The sequence below is a fragment of the Bos taurus genome, chromosome 2 (assembly GCF_002263795.3).
Source record: "Bos taurus isolate L1 Dominette 01449 registration number 42190680 breed Hereford chromosome 2, ARS-UCD2.0, whole genome shotgun sequence".
Lineage (NCBI taxonomy): Eukaryota > Metazoa > Chordata > Mammalia > Artiodactyla > Bovidae > Bos > Bos taurus.
In genome coordinates, this window is record NC_037329.1 from 89,575,593 (window position 1) to 89,590,367 (window position 14,775).

The following is a 14,775-nucleotide window of genomic DNA, read 5'->3' on the forward strand; positions in this document are numbered from 1 at the left end:
TGGTTTACTTTATTACTTATGTCTAAAACTCTATAACACATATTAAGAATGTATAAAATATGATATAGCATTAAACAGGGCATTTCTTCAACTGAGCATCAGATGAAATACCTGGCTTCTGAACAGCAGGGGCCATTTAAAATAAAAAATACAAATATTAAAGATGCTCATGTTCTCTCACTGTAATAGGCACATGGGAATTGAAGGAACAGATTTACATTTCCCCGATAACACACACTGGAACATTGTTCACTGAGGAAAAAAGTATACACTATTTAAATTATCTTTTTTTTTTTTTAAAGACAAAATATAGTTGGATTTGTTAGGTTAAAACCATTTTACTGACTCAAACTCTTTTTAACCTAATTTACACAACTTTATCCTCCAATCTTGGAACTGACCCAAGATATTTATGCAGTCCCCACGAATGCACTGGCTACTTTTTTCTTAACCTCCTAGGTCCTCTGTATCATTCATTACAGTTTACAAAATGTTTCTTTGAAATTATTCTTCCATCTGGGTTCCATGGTATTATCCTGCTCCCTGGCTACTGTTGGTAGCTATTCCATCTCTTCTTCACTGTCCTCATCCTCCCAAGCAATCTACCTAAGGCTCAGGCCTTGCCGTCTCTTTACACCAGAAAAGTAGGCCAAGTTTGCATTAAAGGCTGCTGATCCACAATATAGGAAAAAAAACCTTCATGTCAACAAAAAGCCACAAAAGTACAAAGTAATTTAGATATTTTTGGTTTTAAAACATAGAATTTCTCTGCTTTTAAATAACTTTAAATTAAAAAAGGAAAAAGGAAGAAAAAGGAAGAATTAAAGATGAAAAGGAACAAGAGAGTCACCCATGTATGGATATTAACTTGCATAACAAAAAACTGGGGGATATATTTATTTAGTTTTCATTTTTCTTATTCATTTGTACTGTATATTTACACAACGAGTGGTCTGCAACATAGTCAAAATTTTAAAGTAAAACTTCTCTTTGGGACTTACCTGGTGGCGCAGTGGATAAGAATCCACCTGCCAATGCAGGGGACATATGTTCAATCCCTGGTCTGAGAAGGTTCCACATGTCCCAAAGCAACTAAAGCCCATGCACCACAACCACTGAGCCCACACACTAGAGCCCTTGAGCCCCAACTACTAAGCCTGCACACTCGAGAGCTTGTGCTCTACAAGAGAAGACGCCGCAAGGAGAAGCCTGTGCACTGCAACTAGAGAAAGCCCGAGCACAGCAATGAAGACCCAGTGCAGCCAAAAATCAGTTAATTAAAAAAATAAAATATTAAAAAAATTCCTCTCTGCCTAAAAATAACTTCTCATCAGATTTTATATGACCAAACTAATTTCACTTTCACAAATGTTCTCTGTAGCTCACAAAGCCTTCTAAACTAACTCCTACTCAATTTCTAGCCCAACTATATCTTGGTTAGTGCGATTATACTTAATCATCTTTTATACTCAGAGTAATATCGATTTTCTAACTGATCACTTATTTAAAAATATGAAGGCATTTTATTTTATCAATATGTTTGGATGTAAACTCAATTAGCAAAAATAGTTAATGAGTCAAAGAGCATCATAACTAAACACAGATTTTTGGAAAGTATGGTCAGTCATATTATCCAAAAAACTACCTTTTCATGACTGCATATTTCTTTCAGATGTGGTGAGAGAAATGCCTATCATAACAATACTTAAGTTCCTCACAGTGCATACAGATAGAAGATGTGTATCACTGCAGCTTTGTGGATGCTGAGTACACACTCAGGGAACTTCTACGTGATGATTCCACTGAGGTTCCATTATTCTTTTCACTATTAGTTCTCCTCTTTCTCCAATGCCCCACTGGCCTTAGGGTTTCATTTTGGCTTTGGTGTCTATCTGCTGCTGCTGCTGCTAAGTCGCTTCAGTCATGTCCGACTCTGTGCGACCCCATAGACGGCAGCCCACCAGGCTCCCCCGTCCCTGGGATTCTCCAGGCAAGAACACTGGAGTGGGGTGCCATTTCCTTCTCCAATGCATGAAAGTGAAAAGTGAAAGTGAAGTCACTCAGTCATGTCCAACTCTTCGTGACTCCATGGACTGCAGCCTACCAGGCTCCTCCGTCCATGGGATTTTCCAGGCAAGAGTACTGGAGTGGGGTGCCATTGCCTTCTTTGTTGGTGTCTATCTGATCTTTCCTCTAATAATTATTTCAGGATTTTCCTCTGGTTTCTCAGAGATTCAAAACAGAATTCAGTCATTTTTACAGATCAAAAAAATTTTAATTTTTTATTGAAGTACAGTTGATTTAAAATGGTGTGTTAGTTTCAGGTACACAGCAAAGTGATTCTGATTTTTTTTTCAGATTCTTTTCACATACAGGTTATTACAAAATATTGAATATAGTTTCCTGTGCTATAAGTCCTTGTTGTTTATGTATTTTCTATGTATTAGTGTGTATCTGTTAATTCCAGACTCCTAATTTATCCTTCCCCCAACTTTTCCTTTTGGTAAACATAAGTAGTTATCTATTTCTGTGAGTCTATTTCAGTTTTGTAAATAAGTTCATTTGGTCTTTTTATTTTTGACCACCTAGGGTCTCCTAGAACCTTAACTGTGTATTTAACTTACATCATGAATACTGCAGAAATAATTTTACATACTTATGGTCATACTAAGTTTCCCTTCACTGCACCTGGCTTGCTGGCAAGGATGCCCCTGAGGATACTCAGTATTTCCTCTACTATAGGTTAGTACCTATTTTCTTTTCATTTTTTTGGCCTAAAGTTACAGCATGTGGGATCTTAGTTCCCCAACTAGGGATGGGAATCTGTGCCCCCTGCATGGGGAGTGCAGAGTCCTAACCACTGGACCACCAGGGAGACAATAAGTTTATTTGTATAAATTTTTTTAAAATTTCTTGATGTAGATAATAAACTCTAAGAAAAACATCAATTAGTGTAAATTATTATATGTGCCATGTTACATTCAAAATTAATGATCCATGTAGTATCTTTCAGAAAACTGAATTTTGCAAATGTTTAAATTTTATTATGTTCAGAAACACAGATCTTACCAATATAATTACTTTTTATATGTCCCTCATCAGTTTTAACACTCAACATGGGTGATATTTTTTTTAACCTTGAATGTTTCAATGATCATTGGTTACAATGACTATATAAAAATATGCCACCTAAGACATATATATATGCCAGTCCAGGTTCGATGCATGATGCTGGATGCTTGGGGCTGATGCACCGGGACGGCCCAGAGGGATGGTATGGGGAGGGAGGAGGGAGGAGGGTTCGGGATGGGGAACACATGTATACCTGTGGCGGATTCATTTTGATATTTGGCAAAACTAATACAATTATGTAAAGTTTAAAAATAAAATAAAATTAGAAAAAAAAAATAAATAAATAAAAAAAATAAAAAAAGACATATATATATAGGTGTTCTACAATTATAGATTATAAGTCTTTTTATATTAATACAGACAACTACATTTTGCCAGGCAGTTAATTATTAGCCCTTTGCTCTTAACTTTTTGGTATTCTCAAGCTTTCATATACTTATGGGACACCTTAATTTTAAAGTGCTTTCACATGTTATATCCTTGCCTCAAAACTGTCAAAACTGATGATCCCTCATGCCACAGGATCTAACTATAGTTCTCTGAAACTCAGTAATTCATGTGTAATTAGTATAAGTGGTAACCTGGGTAAGAAAAATATTAGAACAGCTCATTCTTAACAATTTTATATAAATAATTTTCTCTAGTACAAACAACATTTTTCTTCTACATATAGTGCAAAACTCTTATTTTCAATAAATTCAGAATATTTCTGTGCAACTTAAGTCACTCACTTAACAAAAGAAGTAAATGTTAAGAACCTGTGCTAGATGTTGTGGGAAGTAATCTAAGACAGGGTTTCTATAGGCTTAGAACCTAGCTAAGAACAGAAGACATGTGAGTATGAAAAAACTAATGACTTTAAGTATGCTTGAATATGTAATATAAAATGACATTCCTCATCATTCTTTTAGTGAAAGCAATGGGGTGATAACTGTGGGAAATGTGGTTAAACACACTTTCTTAGAAAAGATGAATAAATCAGAAAAGCAACATACCTAATTTAGCCATCTTTTCAGGGTGTTTTCTATTCTGAAAAGGATAAACTTTATTCCCACCATCTGTAGCAGAGCCATTTTTCAAGGATTCTGAAAGAAAAAAATGCAACATAAAAAAAAGAATGCAAGAAAAATGGGTGAGGTTAATTAACAGAAAAAAATGGTAAAATTTTACCTAAAAACTTAGGATATGTACCCCTCACTGTCTTGCATAAAGGTTCAACAATATGTGTTTATAAATAAAATGTTTAAAATACACAATAGACCATGATACTGTTTAAATTTTAAAACACAGAAAACATGTTATTCACAGATACACAAAAATACATTCAAAAACAGTCATATTATAGAAGTTCTCTTTCTCTCAACAAAGACCTTGACTTAATTTCATTCTTTAATTTTCCCTTTAAAAATAACAACTGCTAAAAGTGTCAACTGTCTAGTTAGGGACACTTTTATGACAGTCTACCCTGCCTGCTAAGCCTACTGAGGGGTAGTGGTCATTTTTTGCATCATGTCATTTAACACTGGGAAAAAATCCAAAAGCAGTATCACTCAAGAAGTGACAAAAAGGTCAGGAGTAGTCACAATGACCACTTATAAGTCAAGTATGAGACAGTAGAAGACATGTACATTAGGGAGGCAGGCGGCATAGACAGAACAGAACTGACGCACAGAGATGACATGAGGGAGGCCAGAAGATCCAAGGTAGCAAAAACCCTGCTCCTAGATCCAATGTCCCTAGTGCCCAACAGTACTGATTTTGTTCCTTGATCTTAATTTTTTTTAAAGTCAACTTAAGTAGGTCCATGCTCCTTGCACTGTAATCTGTGCTCTTTGAGTCTTAAGTAAATTATAATTCAAGCCTAACATTTTTAAGTAAATTATAACTTACTTAAATTTTAAGTAAACATTTTTAAGTAAATTATAATTTAAGCCTAACATTTTTAAGCATAATCTGGCAGGAATCTGGCTTAGGTATAAAAAAACGTAACATTAGCATGCCTAGTTGGAACACATTACTTCTTGGAATAATCGTTCTATCTATTTCTGTAAAGATGATCAAGGTAATAATAAAGTGACTTGTTTTATGAAATTATTTCAAATTAGTTAAAAGTACAAATACCTTTTAAAAAATATATTTAGAGTGCTAGGTCAATAGATTCTATCTTTCTTAAAGTAAGAACAAGACTAGTTGTTTATTAAAAAGTCTATAGTAGAAACTCAGTGTTTCAATCTTTCCAGCTGCAGAGAAAGAATCTGAAGGAATGTTTTTCTGATGAGAATATAGCACGCCAGATAAAAAGTGTTTTGGAGGTGGACAATGGTGATGATAGCACAATATTATGAATATATTTAATATAATTGTACACTTAAATTGGTAAAGATGGTAAATATTGTTATTAACGTGTATTTTATAATTTAAAAAATTGAAAATTTGTAGCAAAATGCTACCTAACCAACAGGACTACTTTTACATAACCTGCAAAGCAATTTCAGCTACCTGCAGAAATTTCAGGGTACATTCCCAACTCCACCACCCCTACCCTGCAAATACCTTGAACATCTTGTCCTAAAACTTCAACATAGTTATGATCTTTTAAAACTTCTTGGTCATCTTCCTCCAACTCATTTTCTGGCTTCTTTATTATTTTTTGTGTGTTGACCAAAAGCTGGGCTCGCTCCTTTTTTATTTTAGGTCCTATATAAACATTCAAAGAATTAGAACATGACAGGTATAAATTCTTTTAAATGTAAACATTACAGCTAAATAAATAAACTACACTATTTCATTGTCATTATTTAAAAGCTGAAAAAAAATTCGGTGTTTTCTCTTTGATTCAAGAGAAATCACAGTTTGTGTAAGTTGGTATAAGTTAAAAAAAAAAAACCTCGAAATTATATATTTTGGGGGCTCAAAATAACTATACATTTTCATTACAGTGGATGGTTATCTTATCACTTAACACCACTGCTGAACATTTCATATGAGGTGAGGTTTTATTATTTTTGTTTAATTTTTTTTTAATGTTTGTTTTAATTTTTTAAATTTGTGTTTTCTGGATCTTAGTTCCCCAACCAGGGACTGAACCTGGGCCCCCTGCATTGCATGGTAGAATCTCAACCACTGGACCATCAGGGGAGTCCCCTATTTTTAATACATTTTTAATAGAATAAACTAAAAATTAAGGTAGTATTTATTTGCAGTCTTACTAAATCAAATACTTTGTGCTATATTTTCAAAATAGATGATTAGATTTTGAAAAGTGAAATACATAATCATTAAATAAACATCCCTTCCATTGTATAATTATTTAGTACCTCCTTCTCTATCAAGAATGTGATTAAGAACATCATCATCTCCCACAAATTGAACTTTCAGCATCTTGTCTGCCTTTAATTCCAGCGTGCTCGTCATTGCTAACCTAAACAGAAGCAATAAAGTACTCAAAAGTGATGAAAAATTCATATCAACAGACAAACATTCACATAATGAATCCATATATTTTCATAATATTTTTAAAGTCTGTAAGTATGAAGGACACATTCATTATTGTATCAATATTATGTTTTTGATAATAAGTAACTCAATTCTTTATCTGAAAAATGGAAGAGATGACAAAGTGCCTGAGATTAGGAAAAAGCCAAGCCCAATCAAGGCAACTGAAATATGATGACAGGAAAACAATTCTGTGGGTAAAAAAACTCTAACCAATTTATAGGATAACAACAGAAGGGGGAAGATTAATACATGAGCTTAGAAAAAGAGCAGCCAAATAAGGAATGATACTTTGGTGGATTTTAATATCTGTTCACTAGAAAGATACAGTCTATTGGGGGAAGCCTGTGTACATCACTGTGTCCAAACCTGGATCAAATAATCCTCAAGGACCTCCCTTTACTATTAAATTGCATGTTCCCCAAACAACTTTATAATTATGAATATGGCTTTCTAGGTATCTCAGTAACTAAACAGTAAACATGAATCCTTCCAATACTTTATAGTCAGTTCTTCACTGAATAAATTTCAGAGTTTGGCAGGCAAAAGTTTGATCAACTCTTACTTCGTTGACAAAATTTAGTTTCAGAACTTAAAATGCTACTTATTGCCTGAAACAAATTAATAACTCCACCTAGCTGCAGTTAATCAGCAGTTTACTCAAAAAAAGACTTTTTTCTCTCTTGTCTCTGATAAATCCTATTTATATGCTTTTCCCTGACAAGAGGATCACACTGCTGTGTCCCCCATGAGTCAGTTCTTTGCATGCAGATAACTGCCATCTATGGGGTTGCACAGAGTTGGACATGACTGAAGTGACTTAGCAGCAGCAGCAACTCACTATTTAGCAACTTACTAAATATTGCCAAGTTTTCTTTTGTAACTAGCACACTTAAATGATTTTGTCTCAGTTTTCATTTACCTTTAAAGGTACTACATATTCTTCAGCTGGAAAATTCAAGTACAGTCACCTGTTTTGGGAAAAAGACCTCAGTCAGGCCAGCAAACAGGAAAATGAGAGCAACCAAAGAAGTTCATGAGTTTTTACAAACAAGATGAATACAGGCAGATCTTACAAAGCCAAAGTTACTATGACGGCATAGTAAAGGGCAAAATGACCATTACCATTTTGGCCAGGAAGCCTCGGAGACTGAGGAGATCTAAATTGCAGGAGCAGGTGGTGAAGAGAGGCCAAAATTTTGAGTAATTACTATGTGCTAGACAAAATTTTGAATATTCTATATGTATTCCCATTTCATCCTCCTAACAATTCTATTAGGATCATACTTCATGTACAAAGATAATAAGGTTGGAGACAGATGGGCCCCCAGGCTGGACAGCTGGTATTTGTCAAATGGAGTAAAACTGAAGTTTTGTCCTAAGCCAAACAAGAACAATACCTGATCTCTTTCTCCATCGAAATGGAGCAAATAAACCAGCAGTGGGGAATTTGTTACAACAGAAATGGAAAATGTGATTTTTTTAATGCTAACAAGAGAAACGAAGTAAACGGCTATAAAAACCCCCAAGAATAGGTCCGTGGGAGTTAAGCAATCCTGGTTTTACTTCAGCTGTTTCTAATCTATAGTGCCCATAACAAGCCTTGTCCTTCACAAAGTAATTCCTTAGTTACTCTCTTTGTGAATTATATCTTGCACCTGGCCTCCCCGCCTCCTGCCAACATCCTTGTAACACTCCCTTGTAGCATTCTTCATTTCAGAAAGGTCATAAGCTGATAACCTTGGAGGACCAGATCCAGTGTTGAGGCCATTTGAAACTTTGCAGAAGAATGCAAGACTGCCTTAATCCTTATCACATACCCCTGACCATGAGCCCTGAAGACCTCTCCTTATTCCCCAGAGAAGGGGGTACAGTTGTTGAGATGTTTCCTCTTTGCCTGGCAAAGAAATAAAGCTATACTCTTTCATTCAAAATTCTGTCTCCGTATTTCTATTTGACATTGGTGTACAGAAAGCTAGTATTTTGGCAACAATAATATTTCACCTATAATTTATATGACCATAGTAATGGTAGAGACCTAGTAAACATGGAAGAGATCAAGAGACAGAAAGAATACACAGAAGAACTGTACAAAAAACATCTTAATGACCTAGATAACTACGATGATGTGATCAGCCACCCAGAGCCAGACATTCTGGAATGTGAAGTCAAGTCGGCCTTAAGAATTACTGCTGTCAATAAAGCTAATGGATGCGATGGAATTCCAGTAGAGCTATTCAAAATCCTAAAGAATGATGCTATCAAAGTGTTGTACTCAGTATGTCAGGAAATCTGTAAGACCCAGCAGTGGCCACAGGTCTGGAAAAGGTCAATCCTCATCCCAGTTCCCAAGAAGGGTAGTACTAAAGAATGTTCAAATCATCGGACAATTGCACTCATCTCCCAAGCTAGTAAAAAAAAAACAAGTGCTCAGTCGTGTACGACTCTGCAGCTCCATGGACTGTAGCCCACCAGGCTCCTCTGTCCATGGGATTTTTCCAGGCAAGAATACTAGAGTGGGTTGCCATTTCCTTCTCTAGGGGATCTTCTTGACTGAGGGATCAAACCCTGGTCTCTTGCATCTGCTGCATTAGCAGGTGGATACTTTACCACTAGTACCACCTGGGAAGCCCCCAAGCTAGTAAGGTCATGCTTAAAATGTTGCATGCTAGGCTTCAGCATTACATGAACCAAGAACTTCCAGATGTCCAAGCTGGGTTTAAAAAAGGCAGAGGAACCAGAGATCAAACTGCCAACGGATCACAGAGAAAGCAACAGAATTCCAGAAAAACATCTACCTCTGTTTTATTGACTATGCTAAAGCATTTGACTATGCGGATCACAACAAACTGTGGAAAGCTCTTGAAGAGACGGGAATCCCAGACCATCTTACTTGTCTCCTGAGAAACCTGTAGCGGGTCAAGAAGCAACGGTTAGAACAGTATGGAACAACTGATTGGGTCAGGATTGAGAAAGGAATATGACAGGGCTGTCTGCTGTCACCCTGTTTATTTAACCTATATCCTGAGCACATGTTGGGCTGGATGAGTTACAAGCTGGAATTAAGACAGGCAGGAGAAACATCAACAACTTCAGATATGTGGATGATACCACTCTAACAGCAGCAAGCAGAGAGGAACTAAAGAGCCTCTTGATGAGAGTGAAGGAGAATGAAAGAGCTGCCTCAAAACTAAATATTGAAAAAACTAAGACATAGCATCCAATCCCATTACTTCATGGCAAACAGAAGGGGAAAAGATGGAAGTAGTGACAGATTTCCTCTTCCTAGGTACTAAAATTACTGCAGATGGTGACTGCACCCATGAAATCAGAAGACAATTGCTTCTTGGCAGGAAAGCTATGACAAACCTAGACATTATGTTGAAAAGCAGAGACATTACTCTGCTGACAAAGGTCTGCAGAGTCAAGGCTATGGTCTTCCCAGTAGTCACCTATGGCTGTGAGAGCTGGACTGTAAAGAAGGCAGAGTGCCAAAGAATTGATGCCTTTGAACTGTTGGTGCTGGAGAAGACTTCTGAGAGTTCCTCAGATGGCAAGGAGATCAAACCAGTCAATCTTAAATACTCAATGGAAGGACTGATACCGAAGCTCCAGTATTTTGGTCACCTGATGTGAACAGCTGACTCACTGGAAAAGTCCCTGATGCTGGGAAAGATTGAGGGCAGAAGGAGAAAAGGGCATCAGAGGATGAGATGGCTGGATGGCCTCACTGATGCAATGGACATAAACTTGGGCAAACTTCAGATGGTGAGGGACAGGGAGGCCTGGTGAGCTGCAGTCCATGGGGGTCACAAAGAGTTGGATACGACTGGGCAACTGAACAACATCAATACAGAGTTTGGCAACAATAATATTTCACCTATAATTTATATGGCCATTGCCAGTAGAACATATTCTTTTGTTCTTTGCCAACTTTCTAGTCATAATACTGCTTCTTAGTATGGGGAATTGGATGTATTAGAGAAAAAGTTTAATGCATCTATGTGACATTTATATAAAATTAAGAAATATTTTCTTTTATCTGTACAAAATAGCTTTCTGAGGGACTGTTTGTCAGGCATTGTATAAGGCACTTTTATGCACACCAGATCAGTAAATCCTCAGACGCCCTGAGGTAGTTAAAATATATATAACTCCCCCAATTTACAGATGAGTTAACTGAGGTTAAATATTAAATTACTCACTAAAATTCACACAGTTAGAAAGTGTATTAGGGCCGAAACCTATGTTTGACTAATTCCAAAGACCCAGATCATTTTATTAAATGACACACTTCTCCTGCCATTAAATACAAACCTGTTATCCTAAATGCTTGTCTTGACCTCTGGAAACTATTCACAACATGTGTAGTCATTTTTCCACACAGTGGTTCAAATATCCAAGGACTGCTACAGTTCCTCTAGGTTTCCAATTCACTAGGTTAAACATCGGAGAAGGCACTGGCGACCCACTCTGGTACTCTTGCCTGGAAACTCCCATGGACGGACGAGCCTGGTAGGCTGCAGTCCATGGGGTCGCTAGGAGTCGAACACGACTGAGTGACTTCACTTTCAGTTTTCACTTTCATGCATTGGAGAAGGAAATGACAACCCACTCCAGTGTTCCTGCCTGGAGAATCCCAGGGACAGGGGAGCCTGGTGGGCTGCCGTCTATGGGGTTGCACAGAGTGGAACACACCTGACGTGATTTAGCAGGTTAAACATCAGTAGTTCTATCAAGCATGCTTTTAAGAGCAGCATTCTGTTGTTTAGTTGCTAAGGCATGTCCAACTCTTTAAGACCCCATGAACTGCAGCAAGCCAGGCTTCCCTGTCCTTCACTATCTCCCTGAGTTTGCTCAAACTCATATCCATTGAGTCAGTGATGCCACTCAACCACCTATTCCTCTGTTGCCCCTCCTCCTCTTGCTCTCAGTCTTTCCTAGCACCAGAGTCTTTTCCAATGAGTTGGCTATGTTGTACAGAGGATTTGAAGCAATGACAATAAACAATGCAATAAAACAAATGATAAACTATAAATACTAATAGGGAATCTGGATCAGGGAAAATAAAAGAAAAAGAAAGCGAGAAATTAAAACCATACAAAGAATTTTTAGCTCTGAGTTTCCTCGCAATCAAAAGGATTAAAGGTCAGTTACATAAATCTTATTAGCAAAAGTTTAGTAGTTCCTTCAGCGGGGGGGAAAAAAAGATTTTCAACAAAAATTTAAAAACAAATATTGTACATAACTGAACAGTCTAGTAAAGGCTATGGTTTTTCCAGTGGTCATGTATGGATGTGAGAGTTGGACTGTGAAGAAAGCTGAGCGCTGAAGAATTGATGCTTTTGAACTGTGCTGTTGGAGAAGACTCTTGAGAGCCACTTGGACAGCAAGGAGATCCAACCAGTCCATTCTGAAGGAGCCCTGGGATTTCTTTGGAAGGAATGATGCTAAAGCTGAAACTCCAGTACTTTGGCCACCTCATGCGAAGAGTTGACTCATTGGAAAAGACTGATGCTGGGAGGGATTGGGGGCAGGAGGAGAAGGGGATGACAGAGGATGAGATGGATGGATGGCATCACCGACTTGATGGACGTGAGTCTGAGTGAACTCTGGGAGTTGGTGATGGACAGGAAGGCCTGGCGTGCTGTGATTCATGGGGTCGCAAAGAGTCAGACGTGACTGAGCAACTGAACTGAACTGAACTGATCCCACGCAGTTTCCCTATGGTATTTAATGTAAGAATTGTCTGGGCAGAGGCAGCCTAACTCAGTCTTGTCTGTAGCCAAATGCATTTATACGAAATTCCCTTTTCTAGATTTTAAGGCATCTTATTATATAGGACAGAATCACAAAATTGAAATTTCTACAGAAACCTTGAAATAAACCTTTCCTTCCTTCTTCTCCACAATTTCTGAATACAAAAAACCCCAGTACAACCGAATAACATGAAATTATCTGGTGACCATTTACTCTTCAAGACCCTGTCCTGATGTTTACTTTAAGTGGATTTTTTTCAAAGGAGTTAACACCAAAAGAGCATTAACAGCTTACACTCTCCATTGAGAGTAAAGCATTTGCTAAATTTTTTTAAAAACATAATCCTTTAAAAAATAGTGGTTTAGTGTTATTCACCAATTTTAGTATCAGATAAACCTGGCTTCTGATCTTAAATCCACACAACTGTGTAACTTAGGACAAAGTTGATGATTAAATGGGATCATGTGCTTGGCCTATGAAAATGCTAGCCAAGTTCCTTATTACAGGTATTTTTACCTTAAGTTTCAACTTAAATGTGCTGATCTCTTGTACAACTCCATATCCAAAATAACATCTGATTAAAGTTCATATTTTATGGCAGGACGATTTAAACATAATTTAAATATAAAATTTTTCTTTACCTACTTGGGCCTCCTCCCTCCACTTTAATGTGTTGTGCATCTGCATTAACCAGACTTCTTTAGAAGATAACCTTCCTTCTTAGTCTTGTAAGGGGCCACAATGACCCATGACCCACTTATATGCTTCCTACATGTAGATTTGGATAGTGTAAATTGTCAATAATATGTCATTTAATTGAAGGTACAGCCCACAGTCTCAAAAACATATAACTAAAAAAAAAAAAAAAACACCCCACATAACTGTACTTGGACCTCTAACAGAACAGTTCTTACTGATTGATTTTCGTCAGCACATTAAAGAGAAACAGTGCTCAATAAGAGCTGAATGATGTCCATGTAATGTGCAGGGCCATCACACAAAGGTGTGGGCCCATGCTATTTTTCTTCAGATTGCAATTTAGCTAGAGGAAGGTGTAGTGGATTTCAGATGTAAAGCGAAAAGTAATGCATCAGCATCCTTTTAACTTAAAAAGCTCTACCAAAGGAGCCTGGTTTTGCAACTGCTTTACAACCCCTGGCCCAGGGTGACTGTGTTCAGTTAGGATTCATTTGGTGCTTCCAGGGTGGGATGACATCAAAGCGTTCCCGCTCCAGTGGTACTTTTGGAACAAGATTCCTTCCTCTTCAGCCCTCACTGTACCTGCTCCTGTCCCAGGACACCTTACAACTTTCTTTACGGAATTTTACAGTTCTCTCTGCAAGCAGAAGGCTCCTCATGCCGGGAAACAGATATTCTGGTAACAGACATCCTCTGAACACTAGACCCATCACTGCTGGAAGAGGAACGGTCTTTAAAGAGGGAGCCTTTCACCCCAACAAGTATATACTGATTTCGCTCTGGGCCTAGGCAGTCTGGGGAGCGCAGAGAGGGAGGCGCAGCCACCTCGCCCAGGGTGCTCAGGCGAAGGCTGGGGACTGGGTGCACCTGGACTCACCTCAGAAGCCCTGAGCAAAGCAGGAGAGGGAGGCAGGCTGTCCTGCCGCCCCACTACGCACCGCCAGGTCTCCACCAGGAGCGGCTGCAGCCGCCTCGTGCCAGCCGGACGTTACCCGGCTGAATGGTCGCCGCTGGGAAGAACGCTTCAGCCCTAGCAAGAATGCCAAATTCTTGTAGGCAGTGCAGGAGCAGAACCGCAGGGTCGCAGGTTCGACCTGGAGAGCTCCGGGAGCCAGAAGGGGGGGGATGGGAAACTTCCCTGCGGCACACCAAATCTCCCGCCCTGCTCAGGAGGCGGAGCCCCATGTAGCCAATAGCACGTAGAGTCGGCTGAGAGCGACCGTTCTGCTCACCAGTCAACGCGGGTCTGATGGCCTCGCCCACAAGAACACTGAGGAAAACGAATCCCCAAGCTCTGAGTTCTGGGGTTTGCTTTTGCTCTTTCCGTTTCCGGGGAAGGGAGTAGGAAGCACTGCTTAGATTTGAGGAAATTGAGTGAGCTCTGTACAAACGCAGTCTTCAAAGTGTCATTGGTTTCTCTGGATACTTTCTTTTGAGGGAAAAGATAATGGAATGAATTTGGGTTTATTTATTTTTAAACTTAACCTCATTTGGCGTGAAAGTTAGGACCCCGTGCATCTCAGGGATTTGGGGTAGGGAGGAGGGGAGCAGTGCTCTCTGGTATGAAGAGAATTAGGGTTGGGGCACTGCTGATAGGACGAAGAGAGGAGGAAAATGGAAGGAATGGACGCAGAGAGAACTAATGAGGAAAAAGGTAATGAAGAAGAAAAGGCGTGAACCTGCTGGAAT

General features: G+C 38.5%; 1 protein-coding gene across 3 annotated transcripts in view; it reads right to left on the reverse strand.

Moving 5' to 3' along the window:
* ORC2 (origin recognition complex subunit 2) overlaps nucleotides 1–14,204 on the reverse strand; it is a 37,831-nt gene extending 23,627 nt beyond the window's left edge. For 2 of the 3 annotated variants that reach the window (XM_005202623.5, XM_059893019.1), the window contains exons 1-5: nucleotides 13,964–14,204; nucleotides 7,550–7,598; nucleotides 6,450–6,553; nucleotides 5,686–5,829; nucleotides 4,128–4,217 (exon numbers count right to left, since the gene is read on the reverse strand). In XM_005202623.5, coding sequence (XP_005202680.1) covers nucleotides 4,128–4,217; nucleotides 5,686–5,829; nucleotides 6,450–6,546 — 331 coding nt within the window. In that variant the 5' untranslated portion in view covers nucleotides 6,547–6,553; nucleotides 7,550–7,598; nucleotides 13,964–14,204. The remainder of the gene's footprint in view (nucleotides 1–4,127; nucleotides 4,218–5,685; nucleotides 5,830–6,449; nucleotides 6,554–7,549; nucleotides 7,599–13,963) is intronic. The other variant, NM_001101942.3, reaches the window with a different exon arrangement.
* Nucleotides 14,205–14,775: the final 571 nt, after the last annotated feature.